The following is a 22,322-nucleotide window of genomic DNA, read 5'->3' as shown; positions in this document are numbered from 1 at the left end:
GGATCGAGTCTTGGTCATTGGATTTGAAAAGATCACCATCTTGACAAGAGCTGTTTTCGTGAAGCAGTGGCCTGATTGGGTGTATTGAAAAGCACAAGGAGGGGTTTATAGCGGCGTAATTCACAACAGCCAACTTATGGAACCAATTTAGCAATCCATTAACAGATGATTGGATGAAGAAAATGTGGTGTATATACAAAATGAGGTTTTGACGCAATCCTTAAAGAAAAATGAAATAATGTCATTTGTAGGAAAATGGATAGAACTTGAAAACATCCTGCTAAGTGAGATACGCCAGATTCAAAAAGTCAAGGGTTGAATACTCCTATATGTGGAAACTAGAGAGAAAAATGGAAACACAAGGAACTTCATGAAAATAGAAGAGACCAGTAGAGTAGAGGAAGGAGATCAAGAGTGGGAGATAGGGAGGGAAAAGGAAGGTTCTAGGGAATGAAGTACACCAATGTATGCAATGTGCATGTATGAATTATCATAATGAATACCATTATATATATATATATATATATATATATATATATAATGCATCAATAAAAATGCTTAAAAAACATATGGAGAGGAGTCAGTAAAAAGAATGAATAATTATATATTTTTAAGAAAACGTCTATGAAGGGCTACTCAGAAAGGACTAATCACAAGACAGAGATATGTGGATGAGGGAGGGTTTTTAAGGAAGGAAAATACACAAGATGTTTGAATACTATTAGGAATGAGGCCTTCAAAGGGGAAAACTGATGCTGTAGTATGAAGTGAGGAAAATCATAGAGCAGGGGCATTAAGTATCCTTCAAGTGTGAAATAGAGGGAACAACACATTTTTTGATAATTATTTAAATGTGGAAGTATCTAGCAAAATACTGATTGAAAAGAATAGTTTATATTTGGGGGCACTGCTTGACTGCTGTGGAAGGGTTGGAGGGGAGTATAAATACAGTTTCCTTGTTTGGAAGTGAAGATGCATATTTCTTAAGGTAACAGCATCAAAAACCATAAACAATTGACAACATTGTCAACTTATATAGCACTTTTTCTTGAAAATAGACCTTTTATAACTTTCCTCTTGACAAATTTTGAAGCATTATACTTGTGTTTTATGGGAAATTTGATTTATCAAATTGGATGATAGAGGTAAAGAAGTACTGAAGCAGCATGAAAAAAATCATAGCACTTCTTACCAATAAACTGTATTTTTCATACTGAATGTTTCTTTAGGATTGTATTTTATGCCTAGAGGTTCCAGGGGTGTTACCTTAGCACACATTTTTTTTACTTCAAATTCCATAGGAGTTTCTGGGTTGATTCCTCCTTATTACAGTAACATTGATTGCTGTCTAAATCTGTTGCAGTGTGCCTGAATACTATGACTACGGTCATGGAGTAAGTGAGGATGCCTATGACAGCTACGGTAAGACCTTTTTTTTACTAAAAGCATGAAATCCGAACATTCATCAGTCACTGACAACTCAGAAATTACTTATATCTTTCTCCCCCCAGTTTTCACACAAGTCCAGGCTAAATTGATTTATGTGATTCCAGGGTGAGATTTGACTTACAGAGCCAGTGCCAGAAAATTGGACAGATCAATTTTGATCAAAATTTCAAAAGCAATTAATCACAATCATAGATCACTTTCAACAGCCACAGTGAGCCTTCAGAATCGTGTCTTATGTGTTTCCATGTGCTATTGTCTGATTCACTGATTTGGCAACAATTATATGGTTTTTTTTTTTCTACTGTCACAAAGATCATCAGAGCAGAGTACATTTAAATATTTAAGACTTTTAAGGGCAGAATTGTGACTATAAAATAACTTTTAAATTACTTTTCTAGCATGCATAGCTTTTGAAAGTGCCAATGCTTGGCTTATAAGAATCAATAATCAATAAGCATGTTGGTCTATAAAATTAATTAATTTCAAAAATGAATTCTTTAATTAAAAATGTCACTTGAAATTAATCATAATCCTATTCAGTAAAGGTTTATTGAGTGCCTTTGATGTATCAATACAGTGGATCATTTTTGAGAGTTAGTATCTGGTTTTTTAAAATGCATACCATGTTAGCAGTTGACCACCTTGAAAAATGACACTCATTTAAATGTTTACAGTCTTGGATTTTTATAAAAAATTATGCCAAGGGCAATCTGTTCCTCTTTATGGGGAGCAATAAAGAACATGATAAATGTTGCCTCTGTGTTCGGGGCTCAGTGGTGAAGGTGTAGTGCTGCATCAGGATGGAGAAAGGAAGGTGCAGCCTTCTGGAGGAAGGAGGAAGTATGTCCTCCTGAGAACCAGGGTCGTAAGCTGACTTAGATCAGGCCAAACCCAGAAATAAAAGAAAAAATTAACCATCACCACCACCATCACCAGTCACAAGCTGTCCATCCCCTGCATTTACTTATTTATAATAAGTTGTCATAATATTATCTCATTTTTATGAGGAAACGAAAAGACAAGGTGAAGTCAATGTGAGAGTATAGCTATGAGGCTCAGCTTCTGTGTTTATATTCTTATCAATGGCTAGTATGCTGTTCATCACTGCTAACACATATGGAGAACATTACAGCTCTAAATTTAGCAATTTATAATGAGGATTAGAAATTACAGAGGGGTAGAGAATAGTTCAGTGGTAGAGCACTTGCCTAGCCTGCCTAGGCCCTGGGTTCAAACCCTAGTATTGCCCCTAACACCCTACCCCCACCCCATAAAAAGAAAGTCTAGGTATGTTTAGATAATCTAATCCTTTGTTTAATCCTGTAGGGAACATCCTCCTGTTATAATCTTCATTTTTTTTTCGATGAGGAACTAAGGCTCACAGTTTTAAGTAACTTGCCTCAATTAAACAATTAGGTGACAAAGCAAGAGGTTGAGTTCAAAGTGTCTGATTGCTTTTTAGTTTTGTTTTGTTGGGTTTTGTTTCATTTGTTTTTGTCCAAAACCATTTCAGTGGATTGTGAGGAAAAGAACAGGGTCTGGTGCTTTAAATCCAAGTTTTTTAAAACAAATGTTCAGCTTAGTGATATAGCTCTAAATCTTGTCAGCTACTGTTTCTCTACTCTATGGGGAGGGAGGTGTTTTATACTATTTTCCAAAGAGAGAGAGAATCTAAGATGAGTACCCGGCCTACTCTCCCAAGCTTCTCTAACACCAATCAAACTGACCTAAGCTTTTGCTGCTGTAGGACATAGCACTATTTTCTAAAACATATTAAGCATATTTTCACAAGCTATTTCACAAAAAAAATAAGTGATGGACAAGTTTGAACAAGTCTGGCCTAGTTGGTGAGCTGCCATAGAAAGTATAACTTTAATTTTGTTCTTTATATATTTTTCACTCTTTGGAAGGAAGGAGTCAAAGGCATCAGATGGTGCTTAATAAAAACACTAACATCCAAAACCCAGGCCTTATCCAAGGCTACACTAGTAACCAGCCAGGCTGAGGTGTAAGATTGCCTATTGTCCCAGGGCTCTCTGAATTTCACACAGTAATAACTATCCTCCTGTTGTTCCAAGTGTATTTTATCATGAAACAATCAGGCTGCTTGCTTGTTCATTTAGTTACTGAGGGTGGTTGATGGATAAGTCACAATCTGGGCCTTTCTCTAATTCATTGACCTTTTTGTGTATACATCAGGCTCAGGAATATGATGGTGTAGATTTAGACACTGCCCCTTCTTGATATTGAAAAACATATGGCCACATATACATTGCACCAGGTTCTAAATTATGTGAGTTTAGAATCTAGAGTTAAGAAAACAAGAATTCTAAACTTTTATAGTTCTCTTCAAGGTTCGAGAATATTATTCATTTTACAAATTGTTATTTAATGGATAACGTGCAAAACATTGTTCTCAGTTCTAGACATATAGCAAACGCTCTCTTGAAGCTTGCCATTTAATGAGATACATTATTATTTAAAAGTAACTTTTCAAAAATGGAATTTTATTTTTAAAATTATAGTCATTAGTCTTTATATTTGTTATAACAGTGGAGGAAAATTACTCTCATGAGCTTTCCTTTCATAATTAATGCACTGAAATCAATGGTAGGGATGAATTTAATGATATCTAGTAATTCATGATAAAAGATGAAATTTTTGTTTCTCATTTACATTTTGAAATATGTACACTATATAAGGCAATAGGGAGAATTTACCATGTTTTACTGTTATTGAGTAAGCATAAGGTCAAGCATATACTTCATATTCAAGATGTTTTTCTCTGTTCAAAATGTTGGTATTTTTGGAAAATATCTGGAAAGTGTTTCTTAATTTTCATGTCAGAAGGATGATCATTCAAGACAATTTAATGGCTTATATTGTTGAGGTTGAAGGATGATTTTCCAGGGGCTGAGCCAAAGAAATCTGAACAACAAATTGCTACCTTTATCATGGTGCAGCTCTCATAGAAAGGAATGGTATGTATGTATGTGTGCCAGCAACCCAAAGCCCAACCCATTTCCCTGTGATCCTCTAGGCTCTTTGTGGCCCATCTGAGTACATACTGTACTTCATAACAGGGGTTTAACACTGTGAACAAAAGCATCTGAGTGTGTTTTTGTTTTATTTTTAGCAATTGCTTCTGAATTCATTTTTACCACAGATGTTTAGAAATATAAACAGATATGTAGGTCTCAATAAGCTAAAATAAGTCTTTTTTTCTTACTCTAAAAATATGCACATATGATATATAAAATGCAAGTAAACACAAAGAAGAAAATTTAAATCATCTTGAATTATACTCCTGTATTTATCAATTCTGTACTTTTTGTTATATATTTTTCCAATAGTCTTACTCTATCAATATAAATATTTTATTTTAAAAAGATAATACAATGTAGACTGTTTTGTTAAATTTTTGAAGATTTTCTTATCATAGAATATAGAAAATGTGTTTCTACTTCTGAATCATGTAATATAGAATTAACTATTAATATGTTCATTTGAGAGGTGAGACACCTCATTTTTGCATAACCAAAAATTAAGTACTTTTGTGTCAAACTATATGATCATGATATTTAAATTCTGAGAATTCTCATGTTCTCACATCTGATATATACAGAGCAAGGACCAAGTTAAATGACTTGAAAAATAGTCAGTGATCAGCATCAAAAATTTGAAGCCCAATTTATATGCATTCTGAACAGTAGGGTTTTGGTGTTGGATGTTGTGTAGTGGTAATTAGATATTAAGTAGTTGGTGGTAGGTTGCTTATCCTATGATATCCAAATGGGCAAATGGTAAGATTTAAACAAATATGTGGAGCAGTGATTTGAGAACCCACTAAAGCTAAATATAGATTTTTATAGTTTTTTTCTGTAATTGTGGCATATCTTCTATTTTAACTTGTATCCATTTATCTTTTATTTAATGAACCATACACAATCTTTTACATCATTGTTTATTCCTAAATGAAAATCTTGTATCTTCACTTCCTTGTTTACTTTCATTCTGAATTAGTAACTTCTCCCTGATTATTGATTATATCATAGGTATACATATTAAATTCCAGTGGAGTATCTTTACTTATGCAACTGCCCACATTTGAACAGTTATGTGGGAAGATTCAAGTCAGTCAGTTTGGGTTCCTTCTTCTCCTGCTCAAATTTGTAGAAAGAACAGGAAGCCCTGAAAGAGGAAGCAGGAGCACTCTACAGGAAGAATAGCAGGGTCTTATAGTCAACAGATTCACAAGTAGAATCTCTCCTTTATACTGCCTTCAGAAATGGTTTGAAATAAAGTCAACAGTCCTTCAAGATGACACTTCATTTCGAATCTTAATACATTGCAAATTTATTTGTTTGTTGAGACAGGGTCTCCCTATGTTGGCAGTTCTGATCTCAAACTTGTGAGTTAATTGATCCCCTTGCCTCAGCCTCCCAAGTAGCTGGGTCTACAGGGGTACACGCCTTCCCAGGCTTGAGCCTTACTACATATGTATTTTGTGAATTGAAACATTGAAATTGTATTTGTCTCTTTGGGGCCTATGTTTCATTGTCTAAGTAACAAATATGTGACTTCAAGAAAATCACATATCCTCTTGAGCTTTGTCACAAATTAAGATATCTGCATATAATATTAAATGTTAAACTTTTATGCAACAATTGAAGTAAAATTAAAATATTTAATATAAGTAAATATTAAAAGATAACTATTGTGAATATTATTTGATATGTAATGTGTTAATATATATTAAACAGGTAATTAATATTAAATACATTTTTATTAAATTAAAATTCAAATATTATATTTCTGATCATTGAAATTTATTTTTAAAATGTAAATATTTGACTTACAGGAATTCCAAGTCAGTTTCTGCATTTTAAAATATTTCCTAACTTATCAGAGTTATGAAAATTGTTTTAGATAAATCTGAATAGCTCATAATTCAATAAGAATGCATTTTAAATACAGTGCATACATTAGGTTGGCTAAGCAATGCTTCACATAAGAAATACCCTCTAAATTCTGAGAGTGACAGCTAAGAATGGACAGCAATATTATCTTCTCAAAGAAAAGAGCTGTTTATTAAAATGTATTTAATGTATGAACTGAAGAGCTAATTATGCATCCATTCTTCAGTGGCATTTTAGATGACAGCTGTGTGGAAGCAAGGAGGATAATATTAATACACTGTCTTCAAATGAATGAAAGCAAAATAAATTTTGTGCCATATTCTCGGGCATTTGAGTGCCTCACTTCAAGTCGATTGCAGAACACGAACATACTCATTTTGTGTTGAGGAGCTAGAATGATTATTATCCCAGTGTGAAAATAAGGCCTGCATTGATTAATCTGTGAAAACACCAATGAAAATGAAGCCAACTGGAGTTCATGTGATTCAAGAACAAAGCTTTCTATTTTTAATAGTAAATAGAAACGTGCATTTGAGAAAATTGATTTTGCAAATGGAGTTGGGTTTTCTTCATATTGCCAAGAATTTAACACTCGTTAAAAATAATATATGCAAACAATTTCTTTTTCCTAGAATTTATTAATATTAATGTTGTTACATGATAGGTCGCTGAGAAAAAATATCACTTTGAGTCATTTAATTATAACGTAAATTTTTAAACTTTCTTTTTAATTGAAAGTAAAAGAGTCTGGTAAAATTGTGTGAAATAAAGTTGTAAAATTAATTTAAAAATTAGCTAATTTTTCTCTGGAACTATTTTGGAGGTTGCAATTAGGTGGACATCTAATCCAATTAGTCTTGATAATAAAATGCTGATTATCAAAAAGGAATGTATCACTACTTTGCAGCTTGTATTGCTAATTTTAGATTGGTTGGTTGCATTTGCAATTTCAATTTTGTTTTGAATCATGCACTCCCAAATCAACAGTTTTAGGCCAAACTGGAACCTGCATCTACATATTTGAGAGATTATTAACCTTGATTACCCATTTTAAAATCACCTGCTGAGCTTAGAAAAAAAATAATAACATCTAGTTTTCACTTCCACCCAGCTGTGTCACTATCTTTGGAGATGAGAACTGGCCTTCAGGATCATTTAAAAGCTTCCTGGATGCCTCTCTTGTAAACTAAGGATGAGCAAAAGTTTGGGGTATCATATGTGGTGGTGGGTGAAAAGTAGCCTATAATCTTAATATATAATATCTACCTTTGATAATTATGTTTATATTTTCTTTCATGATTATAAGGTCAAATTATTCTTGAAATCCAGTTTCCCTGTCATTAGCTCCTTATTGTGACTAACTGAAAAAATGAAAATCTGTGCTAGACATTTGCATTCTTGAAGGTAACATGCAATTTATGCGCAGGCCACTTTTATAACACAGTATTTTGTAAGCAAACATTGTATTATAGAACCTGCATTTTAAATCTACTTTTAAAAAGCTGTAAGTTTAAGTAATGGAAAAATATAATGTACTTCTTTTTGAACAATTGTGCATTCAACAGTTAAATTTCAAACTTGACTTTCTCTAAAATTTACTCAACAGATAGACTCCACAAAAAAATTATAGTCCACATGCATCTAACAGCTCTCTTGTTGAGACAATAAAACAAGCCACAGGAAAGTTATTTTATAACTTTCTTTCTGGTGAGTTAATGGTACAATCATTTTAGCTAAGGAGGAAAAGAAAGTTACTGACTTATTGTCAGAATCTTAGGTTGAACAGGTAACGTACAATAAAACATTTTCAATATAATATAGATTTATATCTAGAATAAAGAAACATCATTGTTTTTAAAATGCAAAATATAAAGCTGGGAAAAATTTTTTCTTGTACCTGTGGAAGTATACCAGCTAAGCAAATATATAACCCAGGGAATATGCCATCTCAGGGGGTCTTTACGATATTTCCAGCATTTGAGAAGATTTTTGTATTGATTAAAAGAAGGCATGGATTGAAGGAAAAAAGACTAAGATACATTATTATAAAGTAAATGTGCTATATCTTATTTATTAAATATTATATAATTTCTGGAAGCATGACTTATTGAGAATTGGTTGTATATGCACACACACAAGCACACTCATACACACACACATACATAAATATGGATTGTTGAAACATCATACATCTTGGAAAGGTCTTGTATTAGTGATGACTTGTAACCATTGTCTCTTTGTTTTGAACAAATGACTTATCCATACTGGGACCTTGTTAAACTTTTAGCTCAGTTGCAAACAATATCTGTCAGAAAAACAACAACAATCAGTAGAATAGTTAGGTCAGTCTTTCTGAACTCAGCGATTGCAGGAAGAACTCAGAAGTCATTTCCTGCTCAGATGAGTGCAGCTTCAGCCAGTAGATAGATACTGCACTGGGTTTCTGGCATCTAGAATTTCTGGTAGTGATGGTTCAGTCATAGATAAAGGTGTAAGATTCCAGTTCCTGAGGAGATTTGAGAAAGCAAATGAAGAAACTGAGGGATGCCCATAGTTAGGTCATACGCCACAGTTAAATAAACTTTCTCTTATTATTACAGTTTTTTCTTTTTCTTTTTCTCCTCTTCCTCCTCCTTTTTTTTTTCCTTAAATGCTGAAAAGGAACCAGACAAAGAAGAATAGGGCAAGAGCAAAGTCTGGTGGGGAGGAGTCCCAAACTTAACCTTCGTCATCTGGTCTGCATTCTCCTGGCACACATCAGTGTGTAATAAACAATAAGCCAAATATAACCCACCAGGGAACCTCACAGACGCCTCAGCATTCCAGGTTCCATTAAGGTTTTACTATGTGGATGTGATTGACTGAAGGATCTCAATACCTAGCGTCTTCCCCTCTTCAGTCAGGCTGATAGCACATGGACCAATGCTACACCGCCCAATCATGATGGTCTTGCTGACAGGACCAGCCCCCATATTGAGTCATCTTATCAAGCATAAACTCTCAAATGTGGTCCCAGGGACTTGCCACAGATAACAAAGTCACTTTAATTCTCTAGAAAATTTTATGGTTTAGAGGTTGCCGCTCAGTAACCAGTAACAAAAAGTAGCTAAACAATACAAGGGGTGAGAGCTCCTTGTCAACCTGGGGATGCAAGCAAAGGCACTCTGGAGCAAAAGCACAAGCAGTCAGGGCAGGTCAGGCAGCTGGATTAACACTTTGTGGACTTTTTTTTCTAACTACCATACTTTATGCTGGTCTGAGACCACACACTGGGCTGCTATCTGATCCCAAACAGAAATGAGGCATGTAGAGGGAGGGAAACAATCATCAACCACAGATTAGCCTCCTTGTCTATATTATGTCGCAAGCCTACCCTCTTCCCTGAATGGAAGAAAATATTGACATTCTTCCAGAAGAGAATTAAAACATATCACTTTTTATCATCATTTTTATTCTCTCTTTTATTATTTCCCTTATCCTTATGTACATTTCAAAACATCCTTGGCTAAATTCCTCAGGCTTTTGAGTGATTCAGGATTTCATTTGACAGTAATGAAAGTATTTTGTAGACTCAAGGCAGGCAAGCTTCTACATTGTTTTCAATTATCATTCACCAGTTTTTTCTCTACCTTCCATTTTGGAAATCCTTCTTCTATGAACTTCTTTGTCTCCTTTTCATTGAGATGAGCTCTTAACTCCAAAGTAAGAAGATAGACACATACTTATTTAATACTATTCAGAATCACTAGTTTATATTGTCCTATAGCCGTCCAGCAGAGTCAAGGAAAAATGTTTAAAGTTTAGCCACTTAAGTATATTGCCAATAAGTAACAGTAATTTTTATTGGTGCAAATTGTTTATTTAGAATGATGGGTTTCATTGTAGCATATTCATATTCATGTTAGAAATGAAATGCTACAGATTGAGTCAACTTGTTATTAAATACAGTAATATGTAAAACGTATATGACGAAGGCTAAAACAGAAGATAATTTAAAACACCACCACAACCAAGGGGGTGAATATAGTGATTTTCCTAATATTTAAAATTATAATGGCCTCATGTGGGAACTCAGTAGACTGTAGAAGTCACCCATTAACAAACTACCTGTAAGTTTTTAGAGCAGCCCGAAGCTTATGAGGCAGTTTTTGCCTTCCTGATATTCACACAGAGATAGCAATGATTGAAACCACCTGAACTTAGGTACAGAAGATAAAATTGAAAACAGGTTATTATATGGAAGATAGTGATATACGTGGAGTACATTGGAGAATTAAGCCAGGGTAAGAATAAAAATAGAAAAAAAGAAAAAAAAAACATGTTAAAAGAGAAAAATGGCCCAAAGATTTTTACCCTTAAAACTAAAAAAAGACTTAATTATTAGGTGACAAAATTCAGCTATGTCCATAGATCTACATTCCAATGAGTATAATTAAAGTTACTAAAGAAGTACCCTATACCAATTTGTTGGGTCACCGATATATTTTGGGATTATATACTCAAATGGTTATAAGACTTTATTATGAATTACTCATATTTATGAAATGTCTTCCTGAATTTACTCATTTGTATCTTCAATATAGTCCATAGTGTTTATTATAATTTGGATTTGGGAGCTATTATTAGTTTCATTGTCCAGGTAGCTAAGTGGAAACATGTACCTTCACTAATCACTTAGGGACTTTACCTAAGCCCTTCTTCAAACCCTAAAATGTATTTGACTGCTTCTGGGGAAATTTTGATATTTAGGACAAGTTCCCCAGTAGCCAAGAGATGATTTTTGAAAGTACCCTGGTTTATGGGGCCCCTACCAGAAATCATAAGTATTCATAACATGAATCAAAAAAAATGTGAAGAAAACAAAGATAATCCATAAAAATGTATTGATTATTAAAAGAAAATGTAAGTTTTCTTTGAATATATTAAGCATTCATTTACCAAATGTAATAAGTACCTAAAGTTTGAGTCTCTTGCACTTTAAAATTTAAACTGGCTTATTCTCCCAGTGTCTTCCTCTAATTGGATCTGTCTGAGTCCTTTCTCATGCAAAGATTATATGCTCTTACTTTTGAGAAAAATATTTTAAAATTTTACCTTTACTAATAATATTTCTTACGTTTCTAAACCCTTAGAAATTTCTTCTGTGAATGCCGTGCAGTACTTATACTTCAGCTATTAACAAGTCATCAACTCCAACTGTATAAAATGAAGTCAGGGATCAGACCAGGCTAGGCCTTGCTGAAGAACTTGGACTTGATCCTGAGTGTGCTACAAAATCACATAAACAGGCCAATGAGTGTAACCAAGTCCATCTGGCTAAAAGGTAGAAAAAAGTAGAGTAAGATGCATGTAGGGAATATAAATAAATAAATATATATATATATATATATATATATATATATATATATATATATATATATATGCAAATCTACACACACAGAGACACATCAAATCATGTAAACACAACTAAAGATAGCAAGTAGCTGACTATTGTTAAAAGACTCAGGACTAGGGGTGGAAAAGGATTAGTGAGAATAAAAAGAAACAGATGAGATGGATTCTACACAGTTTAAGGAAGAATAAGAAACAAAACTGGGTGATTTCTTAGATTGAATGGGCAAAGGTGAGAGGGGATCATGGGTAAAGTGGTAGGTCAGAGCTTCATTCACTGGTATAGGAACCTTGGAAAGAGCATGAAGGAAAAAGTTTAATTTTGGATAAAGTTGACTGAGATAACTTATCAGCGTTTTAGGGAAAGTTAAATCCACATTTCAGTGGCTCAGAATTGTGTGACAATTGAAATACATTATCAGTACATTAAAAGACTTTCAGAACCAGAATTCAAGTGCAGGTCTGGCTATCATACTCCTGAGACTACCATTCAAAGTAAAGAGATCCATGTGAGGGAAGCCTGTGGCCTCTTTTATGCATCCAACATGAAGAAGCAAAATATTTAAATATTTTATTCAATAATTAGTTACCAAGAGCCCTCCATGTACCATAAGATTCTAGAATTGAGAGCAATGCTTAGAAAGGCCTAGCTCTTTGTTATTCTCTAAATGCATTGTCTCAAGTGATACTTTCTTCTAGCAAACAATATTTCATTAAATATTTGTAAGAGTGATAAAAGTTGTAAATGCTTCCAGAAGCTGACTAAACTTCCTGGGAGCATAACTGATGGTGAATTGAGAGTTAATGACTCTTCTTGGAATGTAATTCACTATGTTCATCTGTGAAAACAGATGCTGGTCACCCATATTTCTCCTTCAGTACTATTCTGTTACCCTCTGCATCTTAAAACAGTTAACTATGCACTTATAAATAGTGAGAATACAAATTGTGCAGATGAAATGCTTGAGCCATTTGTTTCCAAAATTCCATTAATACTTTCAAATGCTCAGAGCACAAAACAGATAACCCTGCCTTCTACTTTAGATTGAGTGAATGTGCCTGGATTTTCATCTTAACAAATTCAGCTGCAGCAGCCCACAGGTTTGTTGACAGAATCAAAACTACAGTCTCACTCATTTAGCTAATTAATTATTGTGGAAATCACTAATTATTATATAATCCAAGGGGAGTAACATAAATTAAATTCTGCTTTCTAGGGAGAAAAAAGAAAAACCAGTAGCCAGGTACTTCTTTCATATGAAAGGGTTGGTGGAAAAATAATGAGACAGTTATAGATAAAAATTCGAATCTTGCTAACAACCAAAATTTATGAGCTATCATTTCCTTGTATTTAGAAAAGAATGGTCATATTAACTCCTACCCTGGTAGAAAATTGTGAGGCTTTACTAATAATGTACATAAAATACCTTGCCCTGTGCTTGGGCTTTAGAGGGTGTAATGATACTGAGTTATAATAACAGCAAAACATCTAAACCTAACATACTTTCTTTGGGAATAAATAGCCTTAAAACAATCCATAAGTACATATTTGAAAGGTGCTTTTAAATATAATGATATTCCTTAAAGAGATCAGAAATATACCTGAGACTAAAAACCTGAGTTGTTCAGAGCCAGTATGAATTTTAATCAACCATTCTGTAATGCTCTCATACGATTCACAAACCAGACTCCAGCAGTTTGTAATGATAGAGATTAATTTAACTTTTCTGCTTTAGTTCTGGTTTTTGCATATAAACCTACAGTGTACTAAAAAAAAAATAGTATAGCTGCCCTCCCCTGTTGTGGGTTTTAAAAACTTTTTTTTTTTTTCCTTGAGGCTCTTTTACAGATTTCAGAAACACAAAGAAAGAGCTATCTAGGACTAGCAAAGTGTGAACATGGCAGCTGTGGCCTCATGGTAATAATCTCCTTGGTATCCTTTCTGAACTGAACTCTAAAACTGATTTATTCTGAAGGTGATGTTTTAAACCTACTTCCTGAAAGATAAAAACATTAAAAATTTACTTTTCCAGCTATTTAAATAGTGCCAACTTTCCTATGATTTGGCCCCTCTTTTCTATGATTCCTGTTTTTCTCAACAACTTCATTGTTTAATGTATCTGGAACAAAGAACACAGTTTTGCAACTTTTAAAGTCATCGAGATTTTTCTTTCCCAGTGTGAATGCTCCCACTGCAGAAATGTGAGTACTTGGAGAAACACATACCACTTAATAGGCCTGATTCTGCTGAGGGCAAAGTATTTGAGATGCAGAAGGTTCTGAAGCCACTAGAGTAACATTTAATGCACAAGAAGAGTTACCTGGATAATTTATACTCCCTTATCAAAGTAAAATGTTCCTCAGTGATGGTTATTAGCATGTAATAGAGATGCACTCTAGGCATTTTGTAAAACTGACTCACAGAGTTAAAAAAAAAATAGTCTTAATTAATTTAAAAAAGAGTAACTTTAAATAAATATTGATATATTTTAAATACATGCAACATGGCAACCTAATTGCACATAGTGCCTTTCTGAATAGTTCTGTTTTACTCATTTTGCAAAATTCCTTTTTTGTTTGGTAGTGCTGTTCATTTATATGTAGGTTACAAATATTTATAGTGCTTTTACTATGAGGCTGCCACTATAGAAGGTCTCTCTTCACATAGATCTTAGAGTCCAGTTTAGAAACAAGGCCACATGTTACAAAGTAGTATAGGAAAGCCTTTAAAGAAAGTAAATTCTCTTTGATAGTTTAAATGGCACCTATGTTCTTACTGAGATTGTTTATTTGCTCAGAAAATCCCTTCCTTCAGATGACTAAATGTTAAGAGTTCAATCCAAGTTCATCTGAATAATGAAAGTTAGTAGCTCCCTCCTCTGTGCTTTCACCAACATTTCTTAAAATATAATTGTGTTGTAATTGACAAAATTTTGCTGTTTTTTTTTTCCCTGTGATCCCTTTAAGACTTCCTGAACTGTCCTCCTATTCAGGGCATAGTATAGTGACTGGCACATAAGAGATCTTCAGCAAAGAAAAAGAAAAAGACAGAAATATTTAATGATACTTTGTTATTTATATAATAAATATGAAGGTATTTTATATTTTGTACACTACATGGTATCTTGAAATATGAATTGGGAAGCCAAGAAATGGTGGAAATTTGAAAGAGACTCTAAAGCTTTGTTTCCTCATGTCCCAATTTTGCAATTTCTCAAGCCACAATTCTCTAATCCATTCCAACAAACTCAATTGAGAAGATAGTTATTTAGCATGTACTCTGAGGAGTAATTTATATTCTCAATTTACATTCATAGTCTGGCTAGCACTTCTCATATGACAATGATCTTGATACTGAGAGCATCTTAGTTCCTTTATCATTTTACTGAAGGATCTTACTTCAGTATGCAATTATTTATTTTGAAATGACACCCTAGACAACATCACAGGACTAGAAACGATTGTCCAGGAATCCAAAACTTGTAGGAAGTCCTAAAATACTTTAAATATACTCATCTCCTAAATAGTAGAATCTCAAGAGGACAGATAAATTATAAGTTCATTCTTGGGCCTTTATAACTTTATATTTCAGAGACCCTTCACTATGAGGAACCTTAAAAGCATTTGTCTCTGTATATCTGGGTCTTTTCCATGATGATGGTTCCACGGTTGCTTAGGTTAGACTCCCTTTGGCTTCCTAAGTTTATCTTTCATGTCTGATAACTGCAGGAAAGAAATCCAGGAGCCTACACATGGCTGATAAGCAAGGCAGATTGGCAGATGACATTGGAAAAAAATATTCATTGAGCCAGCACTCTCCAAGCCCTGTGGTAGAGAGCCTAGCTTCACTGAGAGAAACTGGATTACACTGTACAGCAATTGTAAGGAGTGCTTCTCTGTAAACATTCTGATGTTTGCAAATATATACATGAAGAACATTTGGCACAAAAAGAAATAAAGACTTTTCCTAATCTTTGCTCACCACTGTTATTGAGAACATGTAAACAACAGAAAAATCTGAATTAAGTGAAATAAACCCTTGGTTTCTCTTGCTGATTGTGAGGAATCTTGGAAATTTTAAAACTCCCCTTTGTCTGTGAGGAGTACATTTTAACTTCTTTTTTGTCTTCCTAGTTACAATTTTTATAAGTTAACAGAATATCTCACTTCCCTAGCCTCGAGCAAGGAGGGAAAAAAATAGTACTGGTTTATATACAAATGGAGAACTACAAAGGGGGACATTTTTGTGCAATAGAATGTAATTCTTTTGCACTTTTTTGTAGTGAGTTTCTGTTGTGATTATTTCATTGAATTCAGTAGTAAAATACTTCTGGTAGCTGAAAAACTCTTTTGGGTAAGAAATCTGAGTATAACAAATCTAAAAGATATCTAGTCATACTGCTTTTAAAGTTAATGTCAGCTTACTTCAGCTTGTTGCTGTTTTCTTCAGGTTTTTCTTAGAGAAAGCTCATTTTGCCCCATAGTTCCCACATTTATTCACTTATTCCTCCTTTTGTTCATGCAGATTTTCATGGCAGTCAACCCTTAATAGACATGACTTTTATTCCAGGCTATATGGATACAGCAGTGAGCAATCATACTTCCTACAGTTAGGAAATGAAGAATTTCTGCTCATCAATTAGCTGCCCCACAGCTTTCATTGAAGTCAAGTGAAGCCAAGCCACTAAGTTCTTAAACACATAGGTCCTCTGGGGGTGAGATGTGGCAGGCATTTCATGTCCTCTGCTCTGTTCAGTTATTTTGCAGGAATATTTACCAGAAACTTTGAGAATCTGAGAAAGGGCTCAGGATTTCTGTTTCTGGGGAATAGTTTAAATGTTTATTGTCTCAGTTCTGAAATGCACCCCTACCCCCACCCTATGCACACACACAGTACAATTCCTAGATCTCTAACAATACAACAATCAGCAAGGAGTGTTACATTCCATTTGTTTAAAAAAAATTATAATAAATGGGGAGTATATTTTAGTATGGAAGGTAAGAAAATTAGCATATTCTCAAGTATCTCACAGATATGGAGTGATCAATTGCTCATTTTACAGAAGGCTAAGAAAGTACTTTCAAGCTTGCCATCAAATTCTGCTTTCCTCTCTAGTAAACCATAGACATTTTTATTTAATTCCAATGATGTAACACATGGAATTCTTTCCCAAATATCCATGTTGAGAAATCAGGCAGCTTGGCAGTAAATTCCTAAATTCCTGTCCTCAAGAGAGCATATCAGAAAGATCTATGTCCATATTCTCTCTCCAGAAAATACAACATGGACTAGAGCAGGAGTATGTAAGCCTTTTCTCTAAAAGCCTATAGTATAAATGTTTGAAGCTATGTAGCAGTCTAATCTCTGTCACAGTGACTCAACTCTAACTTTCCACCATGCAAACACCCACAGATAATATTATATAAATAAAAATGCCTACATTCCAGTAAAAATTTTGTGTATAATATCAGGCATCTGGCCAAGTTTGGCTCAGATACCATAGTTGGTCAACCCCTGATCTAGGTAAACATTATTCTGAGCAACGGCAACATTTCTCCTACTTATTTATTTTCTCACTCCTATTTTATATTCTATCACATACTGAAATAAACCTAAGTATGTACCTTAAGTAGTGAAAAAGATAATTATTCATTTATCATTAGTTGTCATTTGTAATAACAATGTCTTGAAAAAGAATATCCTCAGAAACCTAATATATATCTACTAAGTACAATTTTTTCCAACCTTGATAGATTTGCCATTATTTTTCTATATTTGCATTTATTTCCCTTTGCTTATAAATATAATTAATTTTTTTCTCATCCCATTTAGCAATCTTTTTGAGCAAATTTTTAGTAGCAATTGAACTTTCCAGGGACAAATGTCCTATATCAGTTGTCCTTGGTCTTCTGGAAGTTTCCATTTGATATTTCCATTCTTTTCACTCTTTGTATCAACTATTGGTGCCAATATATCTCTATCTTTCTAGTTACCTTTATGTCCACTTCATTCCACCAAAGATCTATGCATAAAATCTGTTCTCTGTGCAGAACTGATTGAAAGATGCAGATAATATAGCTTTTGGAATAACATAAATGTCACTATGAGTTTGATATTAAGCTCCTTTGGAGGAGGGCCAGAATCTAGGAACAGAGACCTTACAATAGCTATATTCTATTATACACAAAATAATGTTTTTTTCTTGGTTTGGGTATATGTTCCATAACATTGAGGATAATGGAAATGCATTTTAACAGACAAATGTGTTTTCCTCCTGTATCACATACCTCTGTACTTTCTGAGTTCTTTACTTGGAAAATTTGATGTGATAATTCTTTTTCTTTACTTATTTTGATACCTAAAACTTTCTCTGCAGCATATGCTGTTCATTTCTCACTTTGTCTGCACAATGAATCTCAATTCTGGATCACCTGAGAATCACCCAGGGAGCAGAGGAAAAATACCAAACTGTAGATTCCGCCCTAGAAAGTTTCCTAATTAGGTGGTTTATAGGACAGAGAATAGGCATTAATTATTTTGGGTTTTGTTTGTATAAAATTCTTAGTAGATTCTCAAGTTAATCAAGGCCTAAGAAAACATTACTTCACTATATCCAATTTATTTTTGAAGTCTGTATTCGAAGATTAAGTGAGGAATGGATTGCACTGATACTCCTCTTTCTATTTTGCAGCATTAAAATCTAAAACATAATAAATGTGCAGTTATTCAAGGACTTTAGTTTCCATTCTCTGAGAAAAGCTAGGAAAGTTTAATTCCAAGTGGAAAAAAATTATAAATAATATTTAAAAAATAAATAATACAAGTGTATGTGTGTGTGTGTGTGTGTGTGTGCGGCTTTAGCTTTCAGTGGTGAGACTTTTTAATCTCTTTTTCTTGGTTTGCTAATTGTGTCTTAAGTTACCTTTTTTGTTGTTGTTAACTGTGAAATCATGTGTGTGTTACTGTCTTTCTCTTGTTCATAGCACCAGAAGAATGGGCCACAACCCGCTCCAGCTTAAAGGCACCACCGCCAAGGTCAGCCAGAGGGGGATACAGGGAACACCCCTATGGTAGATATTGAAGGTCCTCCTCACCTGTGACCTCACCTCAAAAGACAATTCATAGCCTGTGGTCTCCACATAAACAGCAACAAGACAAGTAATAGTCCTTTTTTGTTTGTTTTTCTATTCTAGGGATAACTGCTCATAATTACTCCCATATATTTCTTGTATTTCCCTCTATACTGTTGTCGTGGCATTGACACTAGTATTATTTTACAAAACAAATTGAAAAAGATATTGGCAAGCATAGTTTATAAACCATTCAGTAGGATGATATTCTCTTGGTTGTTTTTCATTGTTGTGTGTAATCTTTTTTTTTCTTTTTTTTTCTTTTATTTTTTAAGAAAGAGCATGAATCTGTTGACAGATTTTGAGTCTCAACCAACTAGCAGAAATTTTGTTTAGGGTTGCTAAAAGACTGTAATATGATTTTTGAACTAGCTGATAATAAAGTTGTAGATAAGATGTTTTAACCTGTCTTTTAATATCTGTTAGTTAGATAAAGATGTTCGATATTAAGTTTGTAAATTTAATTTTAAATGCTGTTTTAATGGGGTTGAAAACAAGCAGCTACTGTATGTATGTAGCTAACTGAATTTGTTCAGTGTTTTAACCTGTATTTGTTAAAAAAGAAAAAAAAACACACATAAAGTTCCATGTGTAAGCTTCTCTAAATAGGAAACCACAATTTGTCAAATATGTTTGCCATAATTTGTCAATAAAGCTGAAAACTTTTGTAAAAACTAAATTTGGAATTACTTGTTTTCTAGCTTTAAATGCCTGCTTTATTTCTTCTTCAAGAGATGCCTAAAATGTTTTCTATTTAAAAATTACAAAAATGAACCCAAGCCTGTTTTAAGATATTTGTGTAATACTTTAAAATGTATTAATAACTTATGGTTGTTAAATAATTTAAAAGTTAACAAACTAAACTGTTACATGAATCATGGTTAGTAAACACTAATGTATAACATGTTAATGGAAAAAAATGGATTTAGAATAATAAATGGATTTTAAACTATCCTCTAAGCTTTATCTTGCTAAACACAAATTCTGATTGACTTGTTTGCATTAGCATGTCTCTCGTGAGAAAGAGTAATGGAGTATAAAGAGGTAAGATTACCACTTACCACTGTCTAAATGCCTAGTTCTTCAACCTTTGAGTTTCCCCGCACATTAAATATCCCATCCAACATGTAAGCATTGCGTAGATTCACTTTATTGTTTTCACTCAAAGGAGTGCGTGGACTTCATTTGCGTAGTTGATAACAGTTTGTTTTGACAAACAAATCATCAGTGTCACTGGCCAGTTGTTGCTATTCAACCTCAAAAACTTTATTTGTAATTTTCAGTGCTAAATATCACCGCCCTTGAAGGCAGTTTAGAGGGCTGATATTTCTTTTGAGACTATCAGACTTGATGGCTGATGATTATTAAGGAAATATGTCGCAGGACTCAAAGGATGACTAAACGTTAAACAGGTAACACTAATAGTAACTCTGTAATTTTGCCTATGCAACAGTAATGTTAAATATTCTCAGTTATTAAGTTCCTGATAGTTAAAAAAGTAAACCTACAAAAACATAACAAATAGGTCTATAGGCTATTAAAACAACTAATTAACATTAACTAGAGGCACCAAAATTATTTTACAATATATAACCCTCAAGGTAATAAACAGAACTAAAATTAACAATAATAGTAATGCAACTCTTGCTAACTTCAAAAGTAAGCTAAATTTTGATGGAAAACAAAAAAGAAAGCGAAAGACTTGATGGTAGGGATGAATGCCAAAACCGTTGATCTTTTCAATATAGTTTTTTTGTTTATGGTGGCTTTTTGTCGATGTGATTGGTTTACTTTTTTGCTGCTAACCAGCTTAGGCATATCGCTGTTCAGTTTTTGCAGCTGGAGTTGCATGCTAATAGTTTTATGAAGTGTGTGTTTGTCATCAATTAAAATTGTAAATATTTGCCTTTCACAAAATGCAGTTGAGTAATATTTAAGTTTTCTTTTTCTATTCTTTCTCACTCTTCCAGGTACCCACAAGCAAGGAACACATAATTGAATAGCAGATGTGATGGGCTAACAAGGATGTGGAGGTAAGCTAATTTTTTTTCTTTTTTAAAGTCCATAGTCTTTAGTAGCATGACAGCGTAATGCAACCTGAAGCCTTAGCAGTGAGTTAAAACACCAAGTGCCACTTGTTGAAAGACTAGAAGAGCTTAGACTGCTGCCAAGGAACTGTGTTCTTTTTATCTTTGAAATAAAGATCTGATTTGGCTTTTACCTGGCAAGGCTTTCTGAGTTTATTCAAAACTCGTCAAATAAAATGTGAATTAGTGATTAATCTTCAGCCCTTTTCTTCACTGTGAACTTGCTGTCCTATATTGTGCCTCTCCTTAATCATACTAAAAGAGAATTAAAACTTTCACTCTGCAGACATAAAAGAAGGAAATCCCAACCACTGGGTAAGATAAAGGGAAGGGAAAAGGTGCCCCATGACTACATCCCATCTGGAGAATCAACCAGAATATTTACACATCATCCTTATTCCCACATTGGCCCCATGGGATTGATCAACACACTCCTTATTTTTCATCTGCCGTTCTATTTGATTTAGAAAATAGTTACTGAGTACCAAGCACTGTTGGAAATCGAGACTTGATTTATGTACATATGAGCTGAAAACTTCAACCAACCAACTTCCAGCTGAAAATGGTGCAAGGATAGTTCAGACATCCTCAGGCTGGCCTGATGCTAAGAGAACCAAAATGACCTGATGCAATGTTCAAAACAAGGTTAAAAACTCCAGTTTTCTCCCTCTGGGTCTTTTGCTACAGAAATATCCATAATCCATGTCAGCCTTAAGGAAGTGCTGAAGAGAGCTATGGGGAGCCTGGAGATTGCTAGTGATGGGGAAGGAAGGAGACTGAAGGAGCCATTAAGAGGAACTGGAATGAAAAGAGTAATTTGCCCTGCTGAAGGATGAGGAAGGGAGATCTCCTGGGAAGGGAAAAGGCTGTCTTAATTCAGGGAGCTGGAAAAATTCAAGAAGCTTTTGATAGGAGAGTGGAAGGTCAGTGAGCATGGAGGTTCCCATTCATGAGATAAGCTGAGAAAGCACACCTGGAAAGGCAGGTTGAAGTCAGGTTCTGGTTAGACTGTCAAATTGTTCAAATTCTATGGGAGAAAAGTAATAGGAAGCTACTGGAAGTCTGCAGTAAAGAATGAGAACTATTCAGAAGCAAAGTGTCCCAAGCAGACAAGGTAAACCTCACATCTAGTCACTTTCATAATTACTAACTACCTCCTCATCTGAGCTTCAACTGAAGGTCCTCTATCTGCAGAATCAAAGATCAAAAGTTCCAGAGAGAGAAAATTTGAAATTTACTTATCAATGCTGTTCTAAATCTAATTTGACTATTTAAAAAGTTTCTGTTTATATAAAGCAAAGGGAGAAAGAATCTTTAGTTCAGGTATCCTGCCTATTACATATTC

General features: G+C 33.9%; 1 protein-coding gene across 18 annotated transcripts in view; it reads left to right on the top strand.

The window, feature by feature from the left end:
• The window catches only part of Khdrbs2 (KH RNA binding domain containing, signal transduction associated 2), a 587,319-nt gene that overhangs the window by 517,492 nt on the left and 47,505 nt on the right, over nucleotides 1-22,322 (top strand). For 15 of the 18 annotated variants that reach the window (XR_009225735.1, XR_009225745.1, XR_009225744.1 and 12 more), the window contains exons 8-10: nucleotides 1,364-1,422; nucleotides 18,744-18,918; nucleotides 20,861-20,923. Coding sequence is in view for 1 of the 18 variants with exons in the window: in XM_046432600.2 (XP_046288556.1) it covers nucleotides 1,364-1,422; nucleotides 18,744-18,841 (157 nt within the window). In the remaining 17 variants the exon portion in view is untranslated. Of the gene's footprint in view, nucleotides 1-1,363; nucleotides 1,423-18,743; nucleotides 19,570-20,860; nucleotides 20,924-22,322 lie in introns of those variants that run through there. The other 3 variants (XR_009225748.1, XR_009225747.1, XM_046432600.2) reach the window with 2 other exon arrangements.

This window comes from Marmota monax, unplaced genomic scaffold, assembly GCF_021218885.2.
Source record: "Marmota monax isolate L192 unplaced genomic scaffold, Marmota_monax_Labrador192_F-V1.1 WCK01_AAM20220418_F8-fsc00116, whole genome shotgun sequence".
Lineage (NCBI taxonomy): Eukaryota > Metazoa > Chordata > Mammalia > Rodentia > Sciuridae > Marmota > Marmota monax.
Note: the sequence above shows the minus strand (reverse complement) of the source record. Positions and strands in the feature narration are given on the sequence as shown.